Source organism: Cnephaeus nilssonii, assembly GCF_951640355.1.
Source record: "Cnephaeus nilssonii genome assembly, chromosome: 17".
In the NCBI taxonomy this organism is placed as follows: Eukaryota; Metazoa; Chordata; class Mammalia; order Chiroptera; family Vespertilionidae; genus Cnephaeus; species Cnephaeus nilssonii.
Window position 1 is genome coordinate 34,427,362 of NC_137088.1, and position 25,849 is coordinate 34,453,210.

At 49.4% G+C, this 25,849-nt stretch overlaps 1 protein-coding gene across 5 annotated transcripts in view; it reads right to left on the reverse strand.

Moving 5' to 3' along the window:
• Positions 1-25,849, reverse strand: part of IFT122 (intraflagellar transport 122) — an 82,287-nt gene that overhangs the window by 6,570 nt on the left and 49,868 nt on the right. For 2 of the 5 annotated variants that reach the window (XR_013814873.1, XR_013814874.1), the window contains exons 18-30: positions 23,808-23,969; positions 19,561-19,727; positions 16,685-16,856; positions 15,138-15,240; positions 13,053-13,193; positions 11,822-11,916; positions 9,060-9,160; positions 6,947-7,112; positions 5,955-6,066; positions 5,161-5,286; positions 4,150-4,229; positions 3,657-3,821; positions 3,031-3,187 (exon numbers count right to left, since the gene is read on the reverse strand). Coding sequence is in view for 2 of the 5 variants with exons in the window: in XM_079795374.1 (XP_079651500.1) it covers positions 3,098-3,187; positions 3,657-3,821; positions 4,150-4,229; positions 5,161-5,286; positions 5,955-6,066; positions 6,947-7,112; positions 9,060-9,160; positions 11,822-11,916; positions 13,053-13,193; positions 15,138-15,240; positions 16,685-16,856; positions 19,561-19,727; positions 23,808-23,969 (1,680 nt within the window). In the remaining 3 variants the exon portion in view is untranslated. Of the gene's footprint in view, positions 1-2,751; positions 3,188-3,656; positions 3,822-4,149; positions 4,230-5,160; positions 5,287-5,954; positions 6,067-6,946; positions 7,113-9,059; positions 9,161-11,821; positions 11,917-13,052; positions 13,194-15,137; positions 15,241-16,684; positions 16,857-19,560; positions 19,728-23,807; positions 23,970-25,849 lie in introns of those variants that run through there. The other 3 variants (XM_079795374.1, XM_079795373.1, XR_013814875.1) reach the window with 2 other exon arrangements.

The following is a 25,849-nucleotide window of genomic DNA, read 5'->3' on the forward strand; positions in this document are numbered from 1 at the left end:
CACATGGTCCCTGCCCTCAGGGAGCTCCTGGTCTCAGGCGGCAGCAAACAAGGCAAAAACTAATAACCATGAGAGGTGGGAATTTGTTCTCAGCCTCAAGTGGGGGCTCAGAGTAGCAAGATGTGGACCAGGAGGGAGCCCAAGAGACCCCCCAACCTAGACAGCCAAGGCCAAGGGAGGTAAGGGCCGGCTGGTGTGAAGATGCTTAGGCCCCAGGATACGTGGCAGGGGAAGGGAAGACTAGGAGTTGGGTGCTAGCTGGCTGGCAGCAGGGGGCACTGATAATTGCAAGCAGGGGAGGGGTGTCATCAGGTTCCCATTTTAGGAAGATGTTCTGGAGTCTGGGTGGAGGAATATCAGGAGTACTAGGATAACAGCCTGGCCCAGGGTGAGCCCCTCACCCAGTGGTAGCCTCCTACTTGTTCCAAGGGCAGGGCTGGCACAAGTAGGAGGTCACCTGGTATTTGCAGTTGGCAGCAACCTTGGAGAAGGGGCACCTGTCCACCTATTTGAGAGTCACAAGAGGCTCCTGGCTTTGGTAGCATTGCTGGGGATAGATGGAGACACCCAGCTGGTTGAGGCCGGGCTAGAGCCAGGTCCACTTAAAGTCTGGCCTGAGGCTCTTTCTGGGCCACCCGTTGCCCCCCTTCCCCACTTTCTCCTTTCAATATGGGGCCCTAGCTGGTTTGGCTCAGTAGAGAGAGTGTCAGCCTGCGGACTGAAGGGTCCCAGGTTCGATTCAGGTCAAGGGCACATGCCTGGGTTGCAGGCTTGATCCCCAGTAGGGGACGTACAGGAGGCAGCCAATCAATGATTCTCCCTCATTATTGATGTTTCTCTTTCCCTCTCCCGTCCTCTCTGATATCAATGAAGATATATTTTTTTTAAAAAAAGAGAGAATATGGGAACAATGTTGAGGACTGGAGACAAGCGGTCAAGACAAAGTCGTAAGCTCAACCTCTTCCAAGCTGTGCAGCCTCTGGCAGACACTCCTCCCCCTCCAGGCCTGTCTCCTCTTCATGAAATGGGCACCTCAGGAACCCTGTGAGGCCTCTCTCATCTTAGTATGTGAGGGGTTGTCAGGGTCAACGATGGAGATGAGGCCTGAACCTCAGTGTCAGAGCTGGAGGGGGCGCTTTTGTACACATCAGGAAACTGAGCCTTGGAGAGAAAATTGGACCTGGTCAAGACCCCTCCAGGTTGGGAAAGGAGAGCAGTTAAAACAGAGTGCTTACATGTAAAGGCTGGGTGTGAATGCTGTCTTGGCTCAATAAATATTCCTTAAGTGAAAGAAAACATTACTGAACCTCAGTTTCGTCATCAGTAAGAGGAGAATCCTTAGAGGTTAGTAAGGATTAAGTAAGATGATGCGTGGAAAGTGCTTAGCACAGGGACTGACACTCAGTAAGCACTTGATTTAATGGGAGTTACAGTGATTATTTCTCAGACTCAGGCCTCCAAAGCTCAGCTTCGTGGCAGCAGGACCTGGCACGGCAGACACGTGTTATTCAGCTGAGAGGATGCATGCTAAAGTCTCAGTCTGGGCCCCCTCCCACTCCCTTCAGCCATGGACCATCTGATCTGACACTGTGATTGACACCTGCCTGTTGGGTGGTTGAGGCTGTTTTCTTCCTCTCCCCTCTTTTCCCCAGCTATATGCAAATGATTTCAGTTCAAGTAATGCGCTAATGGAAATCCTAATGCATTAATAAATGTTTAGTGAGAGAGAGCATGCATGATCATAAGTAATTACACACTCAACGGAGGAGTTCTGTTGGCACAATTGTCTGGCTCCTTTTCTTCATTTTCCTCCATTATCTCCAAAGAGAGATGCAGAGGGAGGCAGGGAGGAAGGGTGGGGCAGGGGTCCAGCTCCTGCACTCACCCCTTGCTGGCCTCTGCAGCTGCTCCCCTCTTCATCCCTCCAATGGGGACCAGTGTTGTGCTCTGTATCAATATCTAATCAAGAGGGTGTTTTTCAACATGTTCCCTTTCTCCTGCTGTCAGGACTTTACAGGATGTGCTTGCTCACTCTCTCCTGGGTAGGCAGAGTGGAAGGTGAAGGGAGTGGGGCCTCCAGGATGGACAGCTCAAGGACTTCCCATCAGGGCGGGGTGAGCTCCGTGGGCCCCAGCACCTCCACCCATCCCCGTGGCTGTGTAATGGAAATCATAACCCTTCCTCACAGAGATGCTGTGAGAACTGAGACAACATATGAAACACGCCTGGCACAGAAATAGTCCCCTGTAAGTATCAGCTCTCCCTCCCCGGCTTCCCATCTGCTACCCACCCATGCCCTTGAGCTATAAATCGGACATTGTTGATGCTCAGGGGAAGGGACCTTAGTGGGATCTCAAGTGGAACCCACTCGCTTTAGGACCTGGATGGAGGGAAGGGAAAAGCCTCAGGTTGGGTTGGAGCCCATGTGGGGCTGGGGGAAAGGTGGTGGAGGGGGCCTGGCCCCAGCTGGGAAGTATAACCTCCAGGGAGGGCCCTCTTTGCCATCTTCTTTGGAGCCAGGTATCTTATTTTCTTGTCAAGATGGAGCCCCATTAAACCAAAATATATGAATAAATAAACCCTGTTCCCCTACTCACTACCATATTGCCATTTCGATTAGATTAAATTTTAAAAGAACACAAATATAATGTTCCTCTTGGATCAAATTAGAAACAGGTGCACTTTTGCATAAGGAAATTAAATTGCAGACAATATGAAGATTTGCTAAAATGCAGACACTGATGAAAATAAGTAGCCCCTTTATTTGTAATTATTGAGGCAATCTGTTTGCAAAGTGTACATGTTAATGGTCTGACAGATCTCTGGACTCCAGCAGGCTGCCATGAACAACTCAGAACTGTGCTGAAAGTAACAGATTTTTTTTTAGAAAATATATGTACATTCTCTTATCCATCTCCTGGTGCTATTTACAAGGTATGAAATGCCATAAATAGGAATTCCGTGGTTACACAAGGCCCCTCCCTAAAATATAAACTTCATCTGGGCAGAACACACATTCTAACAATTTACCTCTTTCTTCTTTCTACTGCCAACTACAAGGTGGCCCAAAGGGAATGGGTGGTCCCCAGGGTGCAGGTCACGGGCTGGGGTCGTCAATATGTCTCCGGCAGTAGGGGCAGTGGGTGTGCTGAAGTACCAGCAGCTCATAGTCCTCCGAGTGGAACATCTGAGGAGAGACGGCCGTGACTCTGGGCAGCCGCTCTAGGTGTGCATCAGCCCCGAGCCTGGCAAAGACTGTTGCCCTTCCATGGGAAGTGGCTTGGCAGTGCATCAGGTTAGAACACCAGATCTAGAACACCTTTGTCCAAGGACTGGGAAGAAGGGGTAAGGGTCTGTGGCCCCATTTTTTCTAAATGAAGTTCAAAGGTGAATCACACTTTCCCGGCCCTCCCGGATTAAGGGTACATGCAGACAGCCCAGGGTCAGGGCATGATTGTTCCTGACAGCACACTGGATGCAACCCAAAGGAGGGAGGACAGCTGAGTCTCTTCTCCCAACTAGGCCTTGGTTGCTCAGAGATCACTTACACTCCTCCCAGATGCCCGGCCTCCCCAAGGGGAAATTTGGGAAATGGAAAAGCAATAGAAAGAAGAAACTGGACACCACACATGAGCTGCAGGCAGTGGGCATAGTACCTGGAAGCAGGAGGGACACATGGTGATGGAGGCGTCAGGTAGAAATGAGCGGAAGTATTGCCACTGCAGGGGCGGGGGCCAGCGCTTGATAAGGACTTCCCGACGACTCATGGAACGCAGCACCGACCGATTCACTACCACGGGCACGAACTCCGAGCCACCTTGCTGCAGGGCAGGCAGGAAGCAGGGGGCACTGGTGCCCTCGGTCACAGTAACACATTTATGTGGGCCATGATCCCAGAATCTTTGGGAGTGGCCAGGAAGGACCCCAGAGATTTCCCCTGCCAAGTACCTTGACAGAACCCTGCCAGGTCATGTAGCCCCTGTTGGCCATCTCTACTGACAGAAAGCCCACCACCTCCCCCTCCCTGGCAGCCCTGCCAGGAAGTAGTTCTCCCTCACACCAAGGAATGTATACAGAAGAGACCTAAGACCACCCTCCCAATAGGCTTTGCTGGCCTCAACAGCCTATCACTCACAGAGGCACCCTCACCTCAAAACTCAGCTTTGCCGTGAATGGGTCATCATCTCCCATGGAATTCATGGTCTCGTCCAGTCTCAGAGTCTGGGAATCTGGAGGAGTCTGGTCAAGGATAGAACCTGAGGCCGAATAGGAAACAGGTCCCACCCTCCACCCAACATGCTGAGACTCACAGGAGCTCCATCCAGGCCTCACGTGTCTCCCTACAGCTCTGGGGAAGAGCGGCAGGGTTGGCGAGACAGGTTTCCAGATGGAGAAATGTAGGAAACATGCTCAGGTGGGAAAGGAGGAAAAGGGCTCTGCTGCCCCACAGGGACCATGCCATGGCTCACGTGGGCCTGCCAGCCAGCAGCACCATGTGAACAGAGGCCTGAGGGCCTGCTGTGTGTGGCTGTAGAAATGATGGGCCAGCGAACTGGCATTTCTTGGAGAAACATTCAGCAGTAGCCGGGTGGTTTGCAGGCCATATTTCTGAGATGGCCTTGAAGGTCATGTTTCATGGAGAAGGGGGTGAGAGCTCCTGCAGATCCTGAGGCTGGACAGATTAGGCTGAAGGTCCCCAGGGAGCTGCCACCTCTGCCAGGAGGAGCTGATGTGAGGCCAGGGCAGCGGGACTCGCACGCAAAAGGACCCCCAGACTGGAGGCTGCTGGTGCTGAGTCAGGTACAGGATGTGGCCTCACACAGCAGCAATAATCCAGCCTAAGCAGATGTATATGTGCAGAGGACTGGTGTGTGAACATAGTTTCTGTCTCCCTTCTTGAGCTCTCCTCTGTCTTCTGCTTTTCAAAATGTGGTTCATGGCCCAGTGGCATTAGCATTACCTGGAAGCTTGTAGAAACACAGGCCCCAGGTGAGGCCTGTTCATACCTCCGTGTGGGCCTCTCCACTCACTCAGCAATTGCCTGCCACGTCCTTGTCCTACCTGGCCCAGCCGTCCTCCAAGGCCCTCTTGCCTTCTCCTCACACCCAGGCCCTGAGCTCAGCTGGCACACACAGGGGTCAAGCCCGATGCCTAGGATACTGTTGCCCGTGATCTCCTGCCATTTGTTCTCACGCTTGTGTCTTGGTGCCTCCAGGTCAATGAGGGAGACGGCTTCTTCATCAGTGATCCCCTCCTCTAGGTAGAACTCGACCAGGTGCAGCACCTCTGGAAGACACAGGGCACGGGGAGGAGCTGGGGGATGGCACCTGTGGAAAGCTGGGGGCTGGATACTCTCACCAGGCAGCATGAGAGAGGTGGGAGGACCACAGTTTCTTCCTCACCCAGCAGCAGGCTTCTCTGAAATCAAGTAGACAAGCTGAGCAGCAGGGACACTCCTCCTGCCTGCCCAATGTCCGGGAGCAGGGGTGTGGTGTGGTGGTGGTGGGGGGGGGGGGGGTGTCTGTGTGTATGGGGATAAGAACTGGGCCTTTAGTCCCTCCTTCTTCCCCCCAATAGCTGGATGGGCTCCTCTCTGAGGGAAGAGGCAAGGCCTCTGCCCAGCTACTGGGAAGGGGCTTCTGATCCTCTGTCAACATAGAAGGAACTGGGACTTGAGAGTCCATCTCAGCCTCCAAGACCAAATGCCCGACCAGCAGCCTCTATTCCTGGGGCTTTTATGTTACGTAAAGCCTCACACAAGGTGCTGAGGAATGGGTGCTTCAGGTTTGCGCAGCACTGTGCATCCTGTCTCTGGGAACCCTGAATGACTCTAAGTGTCAGGCAGGGTGGCTGTCACACTGTCCCCAATTTACAAATCAGGACACATGTGACCAACAAAAAGTGGACTGAGCCCAGCCATTCACTGGTACCCCTTCCACATGTGCCAGACTCACCATAGGAAGAGGCAGAGAAGACGAAGGGCTGGCGGCAATTGATGCAAACATTGCCCAGGTTGTTTAGCAACGGGTTGTTGGTAGAACAGCGGTAGCACAAGGGCACCAGCTCCTGCAAAAAAAACAAGCACCACAGACTGGGCCTAGCTGCTAAGAGGAAAGGCCACCTGGGTGGGTGGGGGCCCTGGGCCTGGGGCTCTGTGCTATGTGAAGCAGAGTAAGAGCCTACAGAGACACTGGAGGCCTCGTCATTTGGGGCCTGGACACCTCCTTCACAGGCAGGACTCAGCAGCTCTGTTCTCCCGGCAGGAATGCCAATAACCATGGCCACATTCACCGGCCACTTACTATGCTCCAGGTACTGTGCTAAGCACATCACCCACACTGGCTCTTTCACCCTTACAGCCACTATGGGAAAGCTATTATGTGTGCCCCTATTTGATAGAGAAGGAAACCCAGGCTTAGAAAGATTGAGACATAGCTAGGAAATGGTGGGGCTTGGATCTGAAGCCATGTCTATCTGATGCCAGTCTCTACTATGAGCTTAAAGAGGGGATTGTGAAAGAGACAGTAGTTAGCTGGGTTGGAGGAAAGAGGGCTGGGCATAGACCTGGGGTGGATTTACTGAAGAGCAATAACCTGGTTCCAGAAGGAAGGCGGGCTAGGACTTGGGCTCCTAGGACGAGGTGAAGGCAAAGCCACCTGGTCATGGAGGTGTGGAGGGAGGCTAGAGACAGAGGAGGGCCACAGCAGAAATGGAACCTTGAGAGGGCTAGGAAGAAGATGGGGCAGGGCTGTGGATTCAGGGGAGCTGAGGGTTGCAACTGGAGCACAAAGGGCTGAGTGGAGAACAGAGGGACAGAGAGGAAAGAGCAGGAGTTGACAAGCCAGGGCTTAGGCAGGGGAAGGGACACAAACACCTGAGCGCATGCGTCAGAAGATGTCCAAAGATGCTGCAAAAGAGAAGGAGCCTGAGGGGGCTGTGCCCTCACCTCGTTGTCATGGAAGGGTTTGGAGCGGATGGTCAGGCTGTCCAGCTCAATGGACTTCTGGAACCTGGCAGGGACATATAGGCTCCGCAGCTGGTCATAGGCGTGCCGGGCCAGTTTGTAGGCACCCAGGGCCCTGCTTTGCTTGGCCAGAGTGAAGAGTGTTCTCCTGTCAATTACAGGGTTAAGGACAACAAAGCCTACACTGGGGCCTGAGAGTTGGCACCGCCTACCCTCAGAATGAGCCCAGTGCCAGAACACAGCTCATGCTGGTGCCAGGAGGGCACCAGCAGGAGCTCGAGGAGTACTTTGTTCTTTTATGGGATGTAAGTGTATTTCTCGGATATCAAGGCCCAGAGATTTTTTTCAGAGATAAAGACAGTGCAGTTTCCATTATTTTAACCTTGCTTAGGTTCTCTGGGCCTGCTTTGGCTCATCTTGTACCCTGACCAGGACAAAATGGCTCTCCCCACCTTGCCAGCCTGTCAGCCAAGCCCTCCTACTCCAGTCCTGCCATGTAGAACCTGGTCCCAGACTGCCTGGGGAGCTGCCCTCAGGTCCAGCTTACAGAGGCCACTGGGTGCAGCACACTTCTCTCTGCCTACCCTCCCCAAGGGCCAGGGTGATTTCTGAGTGGCAGCCTCCCTTGCTCTCTGTGGCCTTCCTCTGAGCTCCTCAGACTGAGGCTGACAAGACTGTGTTCAATCTCAGGTTAGCTCAAATGTTGGATAAACTCAGACCCAGCCTGACCTTCTTCCCTAGACCACCTGTGAACACCTTAACCCACTTCCCCAGCCAGTCCCATGCCTCCTCCCCACTCTCCTACCCGTGACGTTCCTGCTCCCCACACCCCAAGTGTGGCTCCTTCCACTCCAGCAGTTATATGGCGTAAGTTTCCTTGTCTGTGTCTTCACTGTGACTCCTCAAAGTCTGGGACTGTCTGGAGATATTCCCAGGTCCCCAATGGACAGCACAGGGTGAAGCTCAGGGCAGGGCTTCAACAAACTCTGCTGACTTGAATGGAGTTGCTGGAATGGGTGCAAGTGCTCAGACCCCAGCAGGTGTGTCCTTGGCCAGGCATTTGCATGGGGTTTCCGTCACTGAGGCAAGGCTTGATTTGTGGGAGTTTCTTCTGAAACGTAAATGTTGGGCCTTGAACCCTTTAGAAACACCTGATTAGCACCTCTGAGTCCTCTCCTGGGAGGGCTTTTTCTTTACAGAAAGAAGGCCCTGTTGGAGCTGGAAAGGGGCTGAGAGAATGGCGAGATTTCCAACAGGAGGGGATATTTATGTCCTTTATGACTTTCTGGACCTTAAAGATTTTAGTCATTTCCTAGTAGTTTCTGGAAGCATAGGCCCTCTGCCTCTTCTCTGCTGATAGCCCTCCCTGTGGCTTGCACCAGCCAGAGGAGGGAGGAGGCCCCAAGGCCACTGCCTCTCCAGCCTGGCTCCCTAGGGCTTCAGCAGGCTTCAGCTCCTCTGGCTCATCATGCCCACTTCACCACCTGGCCTTTCCATGTGCTACATACTCTCCTGGAACATCTATTCTACTGTCGTCCCTGGTTACCTCAGCCTGTAGGATGGATATCACCTCCTCCAGGCAGCCTTCCTTGGCCAAGACCCCAGCTGCATTCCACCCTTGGAAACAGCATGCATCCCACTGAACCAGGCCCTGACAGGTTCCATCTCTCCCACTAGACGGCAGCTTTGTTGCCTACTGCCTGGCAAGGGGCTTGGGGCACAGCAGGTGCTCCATCCACCGGCCTCCCTAGGGAAGTGTCTAAAATTCCAAACCCAAAGGCCTGGTGCTTCCTATATTGCAGTCACACCCACATTTGTGGGTTCCGGGAGGGTCTGGAGAGTGTGCTGGCTGGAGACTCAGTGCTGGGTCTAGCACAGAGAACCCTGTCAACTAATCTTCTCTTGGCACTAGCCCCTCGGCTTCCCTGGCTGGGCCTCTTCTACAGCAAACAGCAGCGGCTGGGCAAGCTTTCTGCCTTCCCTGAGGGCTGCTGGAGAGAGGAAAGCTTCTGCCAGCAAAGTGCTCTGGAAAGAACTTCTCAGGGCCATTAGACAAGAGGGGTGGGACAGAGGGTGGGGGTAAGAGAGAGGATACACTTTAGAGACACCCAAGGGGGTGTCCTTGGTCAGGCTGTGCAGCAGGAACCTGGAGATGTTGAAGAGGGTTTCAGGACGATGGGAACTGAACGGCTCCTCCTACAGTAAGAAAAGTAAACAGGGATTGAATTCCTCAAATGAGCCACTGCTGGGCCAGGCTGAAAAGCAGATGCCAATAATTCTAAGATACTTTAGTAAATAAGCAGATCTGCTTAATGAGCACCTACTGTGTGCAGGGCATTTTATAGCTACTGTCTTACATGGTCTTTAACACAGTCCTGTGAGGGATGTATTTTCATTCATCCTCACTGTACTAACAAGCAAACCAAGGCCCAGGGAGATGATCTGCATAGGTCACCCGGCTAGAAAGGAGCAGAGCTGGGATTCAAACCCAGATCTGATTCCAAAGCCCAAGCATGTCTCCCGAGTGGCACTGCTTCTGGGGTACATAATGATTCTATTTCCCTGAGCTCAAGCTATCTCAAATTAGCTCGAAAAGAGAAGATATTTATGCAATTTAGGACATGACCATGCTATAAACCTGCAGGGAAGTAGTTAACCCACAGCATAAAATCGCATACCTCTTCTCTGCTCTCCAACAGCGGCCTGCCCATTCACTGCCCACCAAATATGCACATGTGGTGGAGCCCCTCAGCTGCTCATCCCTGTGCCCCAGCACCTGGCATAGGCCCTAAAAGATGAGGCACTCAACACACATTAACTGACTGAATACCTAGGGGCTGCCAGAAGCTCAGAACAGCAGACCAGAGGGAATTTTCTATCAGAAAGGGTCCATAAAAGGTTAAGAATACCACTTTGAAGGAATCTGGCACAGTGTGTGCAAATTGAGACTGCTTTAGATGAGAATGCCTAATTCAGGCCAGTTATCCCTCCCCTCTCAAGCGCTTAAATGGCAATAAACTGACATTTCCTTAAAGGTCTTGCTAGACCACTCTCATCATGGAGCCATCAGGACTTAGGCCCTAATTGGTCTAAATTCACTAGGACTCACTTTACACCACTTCAGTTCAGAGCCCAGCATTCTCTCTCCAGTTCTCACTTAAATGTCTATAGGCTCTGTTAGTTCCAAGAACCCAAGAAAACCTGAGACTGCATCCTTTTCTGGGTGAGAGCCAGGGAGAAGCCTGCCTCTGGTTACACTGCACTAGGTGTGGAAGCTAAGAAATGTCCCAGAAAAAACAGGGGTTGGGGGAGTTCCTCAGGATTAGCACCTCTCCTCTGGGAAGGAAGCCATTATGCCAGGAAAGGTGTGCTGCTTCCCTTCCCAGTCTGCTCTGCATCAGAGCTGCTCTGCTGGGACCTGACTGCCAAACCTTAAAATACCACCTACCTCCATGCCTTTGTACATGCTGTGACCTCTGCCAGGAATGCTCTTCCTCCTCCTCTGCACTTGCCCCATCCTTACTTACCTCCCTCCTCTGGGCTTCACCTTCTCGAGGAAATCCCTTGAGGGAACTTTACTAAAACTTCTTGTTACTAGACTATGAACTCCTCAGAGGCAGGGACAATGTGTTGTTCACCACTATGTCCCGAGGCCTCAGAACAGGGCCTGTCACACAGTAGGAATTTATTGAATGAAGGAATGGCCTAATGAAGAAGCCTCAACTGGAGTGCACGCCAAGGTCCCCAGCTGGTATGAAGTTGCCACAGCTCACAGATGTGCATATGTCCTGCACACAGGCTCAGCTGCTACGGAGAAGACACACCCCATGCTCATGCCCCGAGGTGTAGAGGAAGAAGAAGAGCAAAAAGAAAGAGCTGGGCTCCAAGTGACTCAGGCAAACTGATACTGAGCTGGGGCCTTGACTTTTGAGCCTAAGTTGAGTTTGGGGTCTACTTTCCACCTGGGCACCTCTTTGCCCCTCTTTTGTGCTAAACTCTTGACACATTATTTCCCTCTGGGGAAAGTCTGGCAAGAAAGACTCTTCTGATATAGGCTCTGCCTGAGCCAGCTGTCAAGCCTGCATCTCATCTCCTCCCACACCAGGGGCAGTGGTCTCAAGGGACCTCGTCTGCCCTCGCAGTCCTCTCAGAGCCCCTCGTCTCAGGTGCTCACCTGGAAAGAAGCCACTTCCCTGATTTCAGAGAGGAAGGGAGAGGAAGAGAGAGATAGAAACATCAATGATGAGAGAGAATCATTGATTGGCTGCCTCCTGTACGTTCCACACTGGGAATGGAGCCCACAACCCAGGCATATGCCCTTACCAGGAATTGAACTGTGACCTCCTGGTTCATAGGTCGACGCTCAACCACTGAGCCATGCCGGCCTGGCAACCCTCATGTTTTATAGAGAAGGAAACTAAAGGCCATAGAGGGAAAGTAAATTGCTCAAGGTCACATAGCAAGCCAGTTGCAGAGCTAGGGAGGGACCTCAGGCCTTTGTTAGAACTGGGCCTTCACCCATCTAGGAGAGAGCCCCATGGACTGTTCACCCCTCATCATTTTAGACAGCCTTTTGTCTGGCTAACCTAGGGTCTGTCCGAGTCATCCAAACCTGAAGCAAGCAACTAGAAAGGCCCAATTTAGCTCTGGCTGACTAATTCAGAAGCCCGAAGCTTGCTACATGTCAAACAAGCAGCCAATCAAAGAAAATCAAAGTTCCACACTTTGTTTCTCAGGAGAAGAGCAGGATTTCTCAGCAGGTCACCCTGCCCAGTGGGTTTACTTAAGACAAGTCCAGTGCCCCTATCTCAGTAGGCAGTGCCCCTAGCTTAGGCACCCATTTCCGGGCCATCTTACCGTGTACCGGTGAATGGCATGGTAGCAGTGGTACAGCTCAGCCAAGTGTTGGAAGTGGTGAAACTTGCTGAGCATCGTGTCCTTCTGGGCAGGATCTTCGGTGTGCAGTGGGAGGGGAGAAGGGGAAGAAGGAGAAGGCGTGTCAAACCAGTTTAGAAGGAAGAGCTAGGCAATGGCACTGTTGCCAGTTGCCAGTTCTCCCCCAACACCAGGACTACGCCGGGAAGAGTGGCAAAGAGGTGCAATGAATGGAAAAGGTGCTCTGCTTAGAAGCTGGGGCCATCCCAAGGCAGGGCAGAGCGCTGTCTCAGTGTGGCAGAGCACATGGCCACGGAAAGTCTGTGGGTATTTCTCGCAGGTTCTCCCAGAGCCCACACTATACTCTCTCAGGTCATTCCACTGAAAGAGCACCAGCTAGGGCAAGAGTGTGATCACTGGCCCTCAGACATACCAGAGGAGCCTGGCAGGGAGGGTGGGCAAGGGCCAATTTTATTCATGCTCACCTCAAGCCTCTTTCCACTGTGCTGTTCCTTATTAAAATCACAGACCACTGGCCAGAACAGAAAAATACCAACCTACACCCCGGCTTGACAGTTATCAAACTGTAACCATGGCTTCTGTGAGGCTCACAGCAGCCTTAGGAAGGAAGGGCAGGATTACCCCCTTGCTAGAGACAGGACATATAGCTGAGGAAGGAATTGTGACTGGTTAGGAGTCACCTAGCTGCCTCCAATTCCAGTGTTTTTCCCATTCCTGAATACTGGCCTCGGTCTAGTAAAGAACTCCCTCAGTGGGAAGTCTTGTGAATGAAAGCAACATTGAAACTATTTTTCTGCTTGGGATGAGTGAGGATCTGGAGTGTGTTATTGTAAAGTGATCTCTTCTTCATCTTTTCATTTAATTAAAAACATTTTTAAAACTGGAGCTCACCCAGGTCCAGTTATGGGCTCCCAGGTAGCTGGGGAGAGACATGTTCTGAATTAGCAACACAGGGTATGGACCCCCCCCCCCCATCTGTAACCCCAGGATGGTCCTCATACCATCTTTAAGCTTATGGGCAAACTGGAAAAAGATGACACATCAGATTAGGGCACTGCAAGGCAGGGTTACGGACAATACACCCAATAAACAAGCCCAAGGCTTTAATTAAAACGTCCCAGCTCTTTCGATGTTTATCTTGGTGCCAGAGCGGGGCTGGGGAAAACAAGCGGCCTGGCTGTTGTTTACTTACCTTGAGCTATATTGAGGCACTGCATGGACAGCATCCAGTAATAATAGGCAGCATCATTAAATCTGTTTTCTACCACAGCGTTGTTTGAGAGCTGCTCCAACACTCTGACCGCTTCCCCCTGCCGCCCGGCCTTGTGGAACGCTGGAGGGGCACAAAAACACATACAATTCAGGGCATTGGAGGGAATTTTGCAGGGTTTGCAAGGGGCTGCTGAGAAGTAGGACATTCATCAGAGCATCTGCAGCACTTCGTTGCTGGGATGCGCCTCTCAGGCCGAAGGCTATAAATAACCTAGGCTATATCTTGAAAAAAACTACAGTGAGATATGCTCCCTTTTGGCTGGGAAAAGGCAACCAACTTTGTAAAAGCATGGCAGCAAGAAAAACTTGAGGGACCAAATTGCAGGGCAAAGTTTAAAGATAAAACTGTTCTTCATCAGTGAGGTTTTGCCCCTATCCCACTCCAGGGGAAAGCCTTGTGATTTCTGAGGTGACACTAACAGAACCTGACACTTGAATGGGTTTGGTGGTTTAAAAAGCGCTTTTGTTGCTGATTACTTCACTGGGTCATCACAACAGACTTATGAAGACTTTTTTTAATGGGCTCTGCAAGGTGGAGGTAAAGCAGCATGCCAAGGTCACAGAACCAAGCGCAACTCAAGTCCTCGGTCAGTCTTCAACTGAGTGCTTTTTGATGTCAACCTTGAAAAAATTTTGGCTTGGTTCTATCAACCAAACATTTGTGAAAATAAGCCAAAAAAAATCTCTAAATTGTTCCTATTCTATTTAAGAGAAATCTCTTGTACATACTGTGTGCCAGAACCTTGGGATGTTGGGGGCTGCCAGGGAAGCACTTCTAGTTGTGACACTTGCCCACATATGGGCTCTCAGATTATCCAAATCCTCAGCTTTAGAGAAGGAAAAGGTCTGGCCTTTGTTCCATTCTCATCTGCAATCTCTCATCTGAGTACCAAGTTACTATGGCGATGGATTCTTGGAAGGGCAGACACAGACAGATGGATAGGTTGATATGTTTTGCCCAAACATGCAGATACTTTAACAACTGGGTTCTCTGGAAAAGCTGACACAGTAGAGAAGACGCTGTCTTTCAAAGGGGGCTTTACCAAGCTGAGGAGATTCAACAGGGAGACATTTGTTCCAAAACGTGTCCGGAGGTGGCAACCATATAGACGTGTAAATGAGATGCTATGGAATATGACACACCCAACTTCAATTAGAAGACTTCCCGAAGAGGCAGCAAAACCTAGCAGAAGAATCGGGTTCCCCAGTCAGCCAGCCAGATCTAGTCCAATTCGGGCTGTGTCACTCTCTGGCTTTGTGACTTTGCAGGGCACAGCTAGTTTCTGTGTCTCTGCAGGGCTGCTGCCGAGATTCAAAGTTATGTAGTTACATGCCCAGCCAGTGCCTGACATAGAAGGAAACCATATTTTTAAATTATTACTACCAATTAAAGTTCTATACTCTCTTTCACTTCTATTTCAGATACTGCCATACCTAGTATGCAGACCACTTTACCTGTGGAAATGCTGAGAAGCTGAGGATACCCCATTTATCTGAGCCAGAAATAGAACCCATTTCTATCCATGGCAGGGGAAAGTGTCAGGTGAGACTGTGCCAGACACTGTGCGAATCCTCTCATTTTGTCCTCGCCCCAACCTGGCTTGAATTCTTTCTCTGTCACTTCCTTGCTGTGACACTTCAGGCAAAATCCCTGTACCACTTCCAACCTCAGTTTTCTCATCTACAAAACGGCACCTACATCATAGGGCTTGTGAGGATTAAATGGGAAGATACATTTGAGTGCATGGTGCTTTGCTCAGAGGGGAGATAGGACCTGTGTAAGGTCCGAAGGCAGGTGAGTGATGGACCCAGATGTGTCTGATTCCAGAGCCCATGTTCTTTCCACTGCTCCCCAGTCTTTCATCACTAAACACATCACATGCCCAGATAAAGTCGTACATCTTGGTAGTCTACAAAGGGAGGGGCTTGGCAGCCTTCCTGAAATGTGTATCTGGGCAGTGCCTTCTCTTGCTCCTTCTACAAGGTGCCAGTCTGTGTCACCTACCTTTTTGGGCTTCCTCAAAACGATCGTTCTCTGCCAACCACTGAGCGTAGGGCATGTAGATGTCTTCTTTAAACTCAGGATGCTTCTCGCCCAGAGCAAAAGCCTGGAGGAAGGAACCAATGCATTTGTAATAAAAGAGGCCCTGCAGCCCCCTTGAAAACATGGTACTTGGCTGAATCCATCAGGGATGTCATATTTTGCCAGCTTGACAACTCAGAGGGGGAGAGTGCTTTCCCCCCACAACCCCCAGAACTGCAAAAACAAATCAGCTCTTTGAAAACAAAGGCAATTAACAGCTATATGCAAGCGACTGGATTCAATAACAACAGTCTGTTTCTGGACCACAGAAGCAGCACAGAATCGGAAACATTTTATTTTGAGGGTTTGCGTGGGCTCCTGTACTGCTGTAAACAGATTTCTTTTAATTGCAGGCGACACCTAAGGAAACAGAATTGACATTATCATCATCCTGTGTATTAGCTGTCAAAGATGATGATGGACTGGTGCTGTATGGGACCTGGTGACTGCTTCATCTAAGTCCCAGAACCACCTGTCAGGCAGGAGAATTGGAAATGAGTCACAGGGGAAAGTATGTGGAAACAGGGAGAAAGTTTGCCTGATACACAGCCAGGACTGAGTCGTTCCAAGATGTTGTAATTTATGCTGCCTGAGAAATCTCCTGATAAACTTATCTTGAAACGCCATTATTACCTCTGTCCCTGGCTCCACCTTTTCTCATAAGTGACCATGTCACCTCACCAAATGGAGCCACTCAGAGGGCAGACAGGAGTGAGACAACTCATACCCAGAAAAGTCCTACACTCTGGCTCTGTAAACTAGAACATGGTGGGTAGGGTAAGGACCAAGAGTGCAATCTCTAATACTTTCATGGGTGAATTTCAATCCAGGACACAGGTAGCCAGTGAGCTAGAGGGTGAGTTCAAGATACAGAGGGGGCAGCACATCACTGCTTCTGCATCCTCATCCCAGTCATCTTCCTATTGACCTGGCTAATTCTTCTCACCTGCCTTTCATGCAAGAGGAGCCTAGGTCTTTAAGTGGGGCCAGGTAGGCGAGAAGGAGGAGGAGGAACTGACCTCTGAAATGGCTCTGGCAACCTGCACCTGGAAAGCATGGGTGACCTTTTCTGCCACCCAGTAGGTTTTAAATGCCACACAGGTGTCTCTCCATGTCAGACATGTGTCAGCCTGTGGTGCTGGTCAGAGACAGCTCAGACCAAAGGCAGGCAATGGGGGCTGCCACATTAACTCTCACACGCCCAGTCTCTATCACAGGGCTGGTACAGAGCCAGCAGTCCATAAAGATGCTCTGAATGAATAAATGAGCAAACAATGGAAAGCTAGTATCAAAAGGCCCGCCAAAATACTCTGGCTTGGAGAATTCAAGGTTAAGTCTCCTGACTGCCAGGCTAATAATGTTCATTCTCACAATGAGGGCAGCTGCTTTCCATCTAAACCCCAAAAAGTCCCCTGTGGCCCAGGGCTCAGACAGGACCCCCGAACCCATGAAGCATATGACACCCTCACCTCATCCCAGTGCTGGGTCTCCACGTGAAGCTGAACCAAGGACTTCAGGTCACCAATCTTCAGGTAGGTCTCGGCAGCATAGCCAGGGTTATCCAGCTTCTTGAAGTAATGAGCGCACATCAGCAGGGGCTCCCGCTCAGCCTTGTCCAGCTTGCGGGCAATGTCAATTAACCTGGAGAGGCAAGCACACAGGGAGAAGATGGACTCCTGTGAAAGGAGCCTGAGGCAAGGAAGCGGATCTTCTTGAGGGCAGGCTCCATATCACTTCATGTTGATGTCCAGTGCTCAATATAGTATCACGGCCCCTGGTGCTTGAGGGGGTTATTAAATGAGTGAATACACACCCAGAAACAGTGCCCAGTGACAGGGAGAGGTGGCCTGCTAAAGGACACTGCTCCCCCGTCCCCTGTCCCCCCATCATGAACCTTTCATGGGAGTTACTAATCTATCCAGCAGGAACCTGGGGAAGAGAAACAAGCATCTACTGATCACCTACTGTATCAAGAACAGTGCCATGAGTTTTCACATGTGTGATCTCATTGAATCTCCACCACCCTAAGAGGTGGTACTGTTTTCCCATTTTACAGATGGGTAGACTAAAGGCTAGGGTGGAAGGTGAAGCAACCTGACCAAAACTCTGCAGCCAGGAAGTGGCAAAGGGCTCTTCCCACCACTGTTTTGAGAATTCTCATGGGAAAGTAGAGGCAGAGGCATGAAAATTCTTCAGTGACAGAATCTCTAGAGGAAGAGGCTTGTGTGGGGCCTGCTCTGAGCTCTGGAAAAGAGGTCTGCAGGAAATCTTGACTGTGCCTCTCTTCCTGGCCAGGGTGCCATCCATTAGTGAGGGGCCACAGGGACCACTTGCTCAACACTTCTTCCCAGTAGTGACTGGCTCTCCCACTGCTTGTGGAGACGTAGGGGCTGAATGAAATGTGCTTGTTCCCTCTGGTCAGGCCAGGATTTAGGGTAAAACCAGCTTTCCCAGGGGAAATGGGTCCTACCCAGCTTGCTCTTTGTGAGAAAGAAAGGGGAAGCTGCTGTAACAGATCCCTGTTTCAGAGACAGGCAAGCTCAGGGAGGCCTGTCAATCTGTGCTTAGAATAATAATGGATCTAAAAATAACACTGCTCAGGGGAGAAACAACACATTTTAGGGAAAGGTGGCACAGGCAACCCCTTAGAGCTCCCTAGCCCCACCCGTCAAACCAAATGTCCCCGGAGGAGAGGCACCTTTTACAGCCAGACCTGGAAAAGGGCAGAACATGCTGAATGTCTCTTTCCTGAAATAATCTAAGTCTCCTCAAGGTAACCCTGGTACATATCAGTTGCAAAAGAAAGTGACATGAAAAACTAGAGGGAGAGAGGGACTTAAATCTGCCTGGCTCTCTCCTGTACCATCCCTTTTGTAAAAAGAATAATTTGGGGGGTGAGGGGAATCTGTGCCTCTTTCTTCAAGAAACTTTATTCTTGGACACACGTCAACCACATAGTGGGATTCATAGGGATGATCTCGTTATTTACCAAACCCTCTCCCTCCCCAGGTTCTATCTATGAACTACAGTGTGGCTTCCAGAACAACCAACAGTTTTTAAAGTTCAGACTCACCTGACCTCAGAAACTGCTCCCTCACCTGCTTTCCCTTAACAGCCATGGCAGTGTGTGCACATATATGTACACATGAGTATACACATGTATGTACACACATGCACGTGTATGAGAATGAGGCCCACTTTTTCTGACCTTCCCCTGGAGGTCTGATGCTCTAAGAGTCCCAAGACTGAATCCATCCCCTTTCCAGCAGCCCCACCCAAGCCTGTTCCTCTTCTGTTCTCTACCTTGGCAAGTGGCATTACTGACTACCAGTCCCAGATCTCAGAATCAGCCTACAATTCCCTTGCCTGGCCCCACCCCCAGCACCCCTAATTCAGTTGGGTCTTGTCAGTTCTGCCTACTCCATGCCTCTCATTCATTCCCTCAGCCAGCATATTTCTCCCTGGCCTACTACAGTGACCACTTATCTGGTCTCTCTTCCTCTGGTTTTCCCTCCACTCTACACCCACTGTCTGAGTGGGCTCCTGACAGCACAGTTCTGATCAGGGGTCCTCACTACTTACTGACAAATCTAAATGCCTCAGTCTGGCACCCAAGGCCCTCCCAGAGTGGCCAGCACAGATCCTTCTGCCCACAGCCAGCTGTCCTTCACTCTCCCGCTCCTACACCTTTTATTCTGATCACAGCCAACCCATTGTGCTGTGCTTCTGGCCTGCACATCCTGCCCCTTCCTCCTATCTCTGCCTCTTGAAATTCGTCCAAGATCCTTCATGCAAAGACTACTCCTAGGAGAAGACATCCATGGTTCCTCCTATGAGAATTCATGTCTCCTCCCCTGATATGCTAGCAAGTTTTCTTCTCGTTTTCAGATCCTACCATTATAGGTATTATGGGCATTGAAGTCAGCCAAATAAGTTTGAATGAAGCTCAGCTCCACAATTTCCCAGTTATTTTGTCCCTGAGCCTCGGTTTCCTAATTTGGAAGAGGGGCATGGAAACACCCACGCTTAGGGTGTCAGCGAGAACCAAATGTCTGCAAGGTATTACAGCGCCTGGCTCGTAGGGAAAGCTCAGGGAAGGGCAACTCCAATGCTGGGGTGTCTCCTCCTCCTCACTCCCTTCTATTCTTTCCCCCAGAAATCTGCTAAGCTCCTCAAAGACAGAAAATGCCTCATCCAATCTCTGTGTCTCAAAAACCTAATCACTATCACATTCGGATTAAATCTTTAGAGAAACACTATTTTTTTTCCTTGTCAGTCAAAACCAAGAGCTAACAAGATACAACATGCTGCCAAATGCTTCTTGGGGCAGGGACTGAAAACCTACATGTCAATCCAGCCATGGTCACCGCTGATCTCTATGGCCTTGACATGCTCTCCAGCTGAGATGTACATCTCCACAGCGGCTTTGGGCTCATTGATGTTTCTAGCCCAGTCAGCCTGTTTGGTGATTAGCATCTTTGTTTCTTTGGGGTCTCCAGATCCAAGGAAATCCTGAGGAAGCACAACAAACAAAAACACTCTGAATTAGAACTTCCTGCTGCCAGCATTACATCAGGCTGCTGAAAGCTGGAGCAAGGAAGGGCTTGTTTGGCTGAAGCAGGCGATCAGGATGCAAGTGTGAGCCCATCCCTACAGAGCTGACTGAGGGGCAGTCCCAGGTGTCCGGGAGGAGTGCTCACAGGCTGCTCCACAGGTGCCTCTGGCGGGTACTGGGACAGTGTCAAGGACTATGGCCTTCAACGTTTCCTGTCCTGCCCACTAACGCATATTTGTTCTCTAGCTAAACAACTCTTTCCGGACTCTTTGCAGTACTGTACACAAACTCTGAAGTGTGGCAAACTTATGATAAGGTTTCTTTCTCTCTCTCTCTCTCTCTCTCTCTCTCTCTCTCTCTCTCTCTCTCTTTCTCTCTCTCTCTCTCTCCGTGTGTGTTTGATATATGTGTGACTACTTCAATATAGTGACTCTACAACCTGGTTGCACAATTTCAAATATTCTAACTCACAATCTCTATTTAGATAATAGGGAGAATGCCACATGCCCCAGAGTGAGGCTGAGCATAGTCCCCTAAACTTAAACAGACAAAATGATTTAGAGTCTAGAATAGCCCCTTTGTGCCCTCCTCCCCATCACCACACACAGAAAGTACTATTCACATCAGTTTTCTGATTCTATTCATGTTCTGTTGCCTGAACTTAGGGCATCTCCCATTGGCTTTGTCCCCAGGTGTTTGCCTAGGGCAGATAAGGAGTACAAATGTTACTGGTTAATTACTTCTCAACTGGACAGTATCAATTGTCTGGAGATCAGGTCTGCTGGGGGCTAAGGGGGCTCTGAGGCAGGGGAAGAGGCCTGGAGAGAATCCGTGAAGGAAGAGAGGCCTGTGGATTTGCAGGCTCACAGGGTCAAGTCTCAGGGCCTATGTGCCTTCTACCACAACAGGGGGCCTCTAAAGGGCCATGCCCAGCTTCCCTAGGTTGGCCCTAGGATGCATGAGAAACAGCCTCAGAAAATCACCTCTTTTCAGGATACAGTTACCTAAAATACATACGTGGGTGTTTGCCATAGTTGAGGTTTGGTGCTGACATTTTAAAAGGTGGGGCTTTTCAAAAAAGGAAATTGAGAGCTCTGAGCGCCCAGATCTGCATAACTAGTAAGAAGCGGTTTGTCTTAGGAATAATGTACCCTGCAGAGAGTGCACTGTCAACCTCACAAAGTCTAAAAAAAGCACTCCTTTCCCCACGATTAGCACTCACTTGTCAGGAAAGTACAGTCAATGTATGCTAAAATCCTACTTGAACAATTAGCTCTATTTTTTTCTCCATTTGCTTTCAGGGTAATTGTGTAGCCCCTAAAATAATATATTAGATTGGCCTAAGACAACCAACTGTTTTAAAGGGCGGAAAGAGCATCATTATTCTGATGCAGGGGGTCCAATAAAAGATAGGCTAACCTCACTGGCCTTTGGTCCTTCTCGAGTTCACAGAGGAGAAGGGGTTTGGAAAGCAGCTACTATCTGAAGATGCCTAGTTTGGGCCACTACAGATATAGTCTTTACTCTTGGCAACTACTGCAGTGTGTACTCTTTATGCCAATGCAAAGCTGGAAACTCTGCTAACCTGGTTGGTTAAATGAGGTTAGCAGCTTGGGAAAACAGGTAAAGAGATCAGAAAACAGGTAAAGAGAACAGAAAAAGTGAGTACTCAGTGGACTCAGGGTGACTATAGTAAGAAGGTTCAGAGACCAAAAGCAAACCATAAATTTCGATCATCAATAAGGAGACCAGCCAGGGACACAGTTCATAAGCTTAAAGGGACCTCCTCTAGCCCAACAGCCCAGTCCCAAGAGATCTGACCTAATTGAAGCTGACTCTAACTGGTTCCTTGAAGGATCAACAAACTGGGTTTTCAAAGTTTCTTTGGTTTCATGAAGCTAATCTACACATTATCTGGGGCCATGGCAAAGACTCTGCCCTGGAGTGGACAGAAAGAGGCTGTGCTGAGTGATGAATGAGACTAAACAGTGTTCTCATGCTTGGTGATTTTGATAAGGACACACTACATAAGAGTTAAGAGCATTATAATTCCCTTTATCACCATATAAACATGTCACTTATCCGGAAAGCATATAATTTATTTGTACATGGGAATGTAATTTAAAAATTTTCTGAAAACCAGATTGAATCTTGGGAAGCAATTTTCAAATAAACAAAAACATGCCATGTTAATAAGTACTGTATCCCTCCCCACCCCAGACATAATGTGTATATACACACTTTCTCAAATTCAAACTACTGGGGGGTGGGGGAGGGAAGGGATTGAAACAGAACCAACCTACTTGGAATTGTGACCAAAAACTACAACCAAAAACAACCCCCAGAGTATTTACCTTCATAGAGAAGCAGACCAGATGGAGTGTGTAAATATGCTGCATTTCTGGGTGGGAGACTGTGGATGCACGAAGCCCACCCAAAGTGTGAGGAGGAGCCTCGGTATAGGAGCAGGAGTGGGGCTGACCAGGGAGAGGTCTGAAGAACAGCCACTCTGTGGTCAGAGTTGGCCCATCTCATTTTCCTAACCTTTCTACAGCTTGGCCTTGGTAAAGGGTTTTCTCAGACATTATTTTGTGCAATTCTCAGAACTAAGCTGAGATGCAACTGTCACCTCCAAGAAGAAAATGGAGGCGAGCAAAGTGAAAAGCCTGGACACCAAGGTGAGAAAGCACTGTCTGCTACACCACAGCTGCTTGCTGGAAGGTTCCAGAAGTTCTGAAGAACACCGAGAGCCAGCTCTCCTAATGCTTAAATTCCACCTCTAGAATTCAATCCTTTAGTTTAAGGTTTTGGCCTTGGTTTAGATATTGTTATCCCCAGAAAGAGACACACTGATTTAGGTGTTCTCAGTATGAATGCAGTGTTAAATTGTGTGTCTCTGTGTGAGTGGTGGCAGTATGGGGGGTTAAAAAAGTTGAAAACGGCAAAGTGGGGGAACCTGAAGCATTTGGATATGAGGGATAGAGTGAAGGAACCACCACCAAGGTGAAGAGACAGGCTGGGGACCAGGTGCTTGTCCAGCTACTGATGACCAGAAACGCCTGGGCCAGATCACAGTGACCCAGACATAACCTTTGGCTCCAGAAACTCATACATAGTGGAAGATAAAAGAGTGCAGCCTTAAGGAAAAGAGCAGGAAAAAACAGGGACGATTTTTCACCTTGAACTTGTGAGCTAGATAATTGCCATTAATAGCCACTAATTGGTTATGGCTGATGACTCACTAACATTCTGAAGCTCCTGACACTACCGGGAAAGGCAGGTTAACAAAGGCACCTCCATGGAAGGAAGAGCCTGATTGCTCTATGCGCCCAAGGCTCTTTTCACCTTGCATTAGGCTATACTGCAAGTGTCCTGAAGGTCTGGGCTCCTCAATGGTACGCATGCTCACACAAGCCATGAGAAGCCTGCTTCAGGAAAATCTCCCTCATGTATCCACATCTGTTGAGCCCCTCCAAATGCAAGGGGAAATCTCTACTGTCAACCATGCAGATGATGTGGGAGCCATGCTGTACCAGCCCAGGTGAAGGCACACCATGCTAGCACCAGAGGGCAGGGGTTTTGTCAATGTTTCCAAGGCCCAGTGCAAATGCCAGTACCAGACAGGCAGCAGGCGTTGAGGGAACCTTGGCTGGGGTAAATCACACTCTCCTTTATGTAGAACCATTCATGCCTGAGGACATTGATTCTTGGTGGCTTCCAATAAAGTTTTGGGAGAAGTTGTGAGAGACAGCCCTGACCCTGAATGAAGGGGCACTGCTAGTTCATCTAGCTCTGTCATTGTCAAAGGTCTGAACTGTCATATTCTGTTCCTTTGATGTCACCCGGAGGGTCAGTTTTAGGTCAGCCTCAACCAGTGGCCACTGATGGTTCCTTTGCTTACCCGTTTGCCCACACTCTTTCTGAGGCCATTGCTGTTTTCTGTCTGCACTGCCTCTTGGGGCCAAACAACTGGACACACGGTGTCAGGACACTGGTGGGTTCCACCTGGCAGCGTGGGCCAGGATATGGGGAATTACCTTGGCATACTCAAACATGCGGAGGTCAGTGTACATGTCGAGTGCGAGGTTCTCGTGTCCACTCCTCTTGTACAGTTTGGCGGCCTCGTGGAACTTCCCCTGGTAGGCAAACACATCTGCCAGAAACAGGTCATTGTTGGTCTCTCCCTGCTTCTTCCTCTCCTGGAAAAATTAGAAGCACAGGAAATGGCCTCTGCAGCCATGGCAGGAAGCAGCCTTTACAAAGGTTAGATGTTGCTATTTCAAGTTAAGCCCCTGGGCCTTCCTACTGGAATCTACACTTGGCTCCTGGGCTGTTGTATCTCTCACCTAGGTTTCTGGTGGGAATGCTTGACAACAAAAGCAGACCTCTCCCCGCCATGAGTGAAGGTCAAAAGAGATGCAAACTTCTATTTGTTTAATAGAAATTCCTCAGGGCTGCTTTCTTATACATTCTTCCAAGGAAATAACTACTTAGGATGGTGTGTACTGCCCATTCTTTGGAGACCTCCAGGCTCCCAAGATCTCTCAAGTCCCCAGGCTTGATTTGGCTGAATTGTGACTCATGATGATGGCAGACAAGGAGAAAGTTTAGGGCTTCTTCCCCAGAATAAAACCAACAAAATAAAAATATAATTAGTCTCACTATGTCCCTGTCTCTAAAGTGAAGGTGAGCACTCGTTAGGTACTTCCCATATGGACCCAAGGGTGGGCGGTGCTACCCAAGTGTCACACTGAGGGAAGCTGAGATTCAGAGGAGTGGCAGATCGAGGGCATACAGAGCTGGCATTTGGACTCGGTCTGTCTGACTCTAGATGCTCTTTGTACCACAGAAACAAGTGATGTTCTCCAACACTCTGCTATGTGTTCACACACACACACACACACACACACACATACACACACACTCACACACACACACACACACACACACACACAGTAGTACAGTAGTGCTGAGGATGGAGAGAAATAACTGCGCACTCCTTTCTCCTGTGTTAGGGAACATTCATTAGTTTGCAGCTCAAGTATTTGTAAACACTCAATAGCACCCAATCGCTCATCCCCCGCAGTTTCCTTTTGCTTGTTTTCTAGCAAGTGTATCACAGTAGAAGAAGAGACATTGAGTCAAACTCCCAGACAAGCTGGTGAAAGTTTTAACAGCTGGAGGCAACATCCTTCCCCACTAACAGAAATAATTTAAAAAAACAAAAAGAAAATACACATTTTAGGATAACCAACCAAATAAACTAACCCCTAATTGTAGGAAATGATTAAAATCTTGCAGTGAGATAAAGAAATAGGTTTTTACTAGGCATGGCATTTAGGCCATATCCATTCTAGATCACAGAATATCACCATGATCAAGAAATATGGTTTACGAGTGTTCACTACGTGTAGTCAGATGGGCAGATTCTCTTCCTCCTGTTATCAGTACAGACATCTCACCGATCCGAAAGGAGCCTGGTAAGGACCCTTGGTTCTCTGGAATGATACCAGATGCAAGCACCTAGACCTCAGAGCAGCTAAAATGGATCCCCACTCAGTGGTACTTGACTCTCTCTCATGAGACAATTCTTACAAGTTTCCTTTAACCGATGGTCTTAGGCTCTACAGCAGCGGTTCTCAACCTGTGGGTCACCTAAGACCATCAGAAAACACAGATATTTACATTACGATTCATAACAGTAGCAAAATTACAGTTATGAAGTAGCAATGAAAATAATTTTATGGTTGGGGGTCACCACAGCATGAGGAACTGTATTAAAGGGTCGCGGCATTAGAAAGGTTGAGAACCACTGGTCTAGAGTAAAGACAGTTTGGGAAATAGAACTGGCTTTGAATTCTAACTGAACTTTTGTCTGTGGACCCTTGGGACATGACCTAGCCTTTCTTAGCCTTTGTGTCCTTATTTATCCAATAGGTATACTAGTAAAAACAATGTCTGACTGAGTTGTGAGGATTTAAAATTGCATACACATCAATCATGATCATGTGGTGGCAGAGCAGGCATTCACAAATGGCAACAATTGTCAGGGTTAGCAGGTCTCTTCCACTCAGCTCTG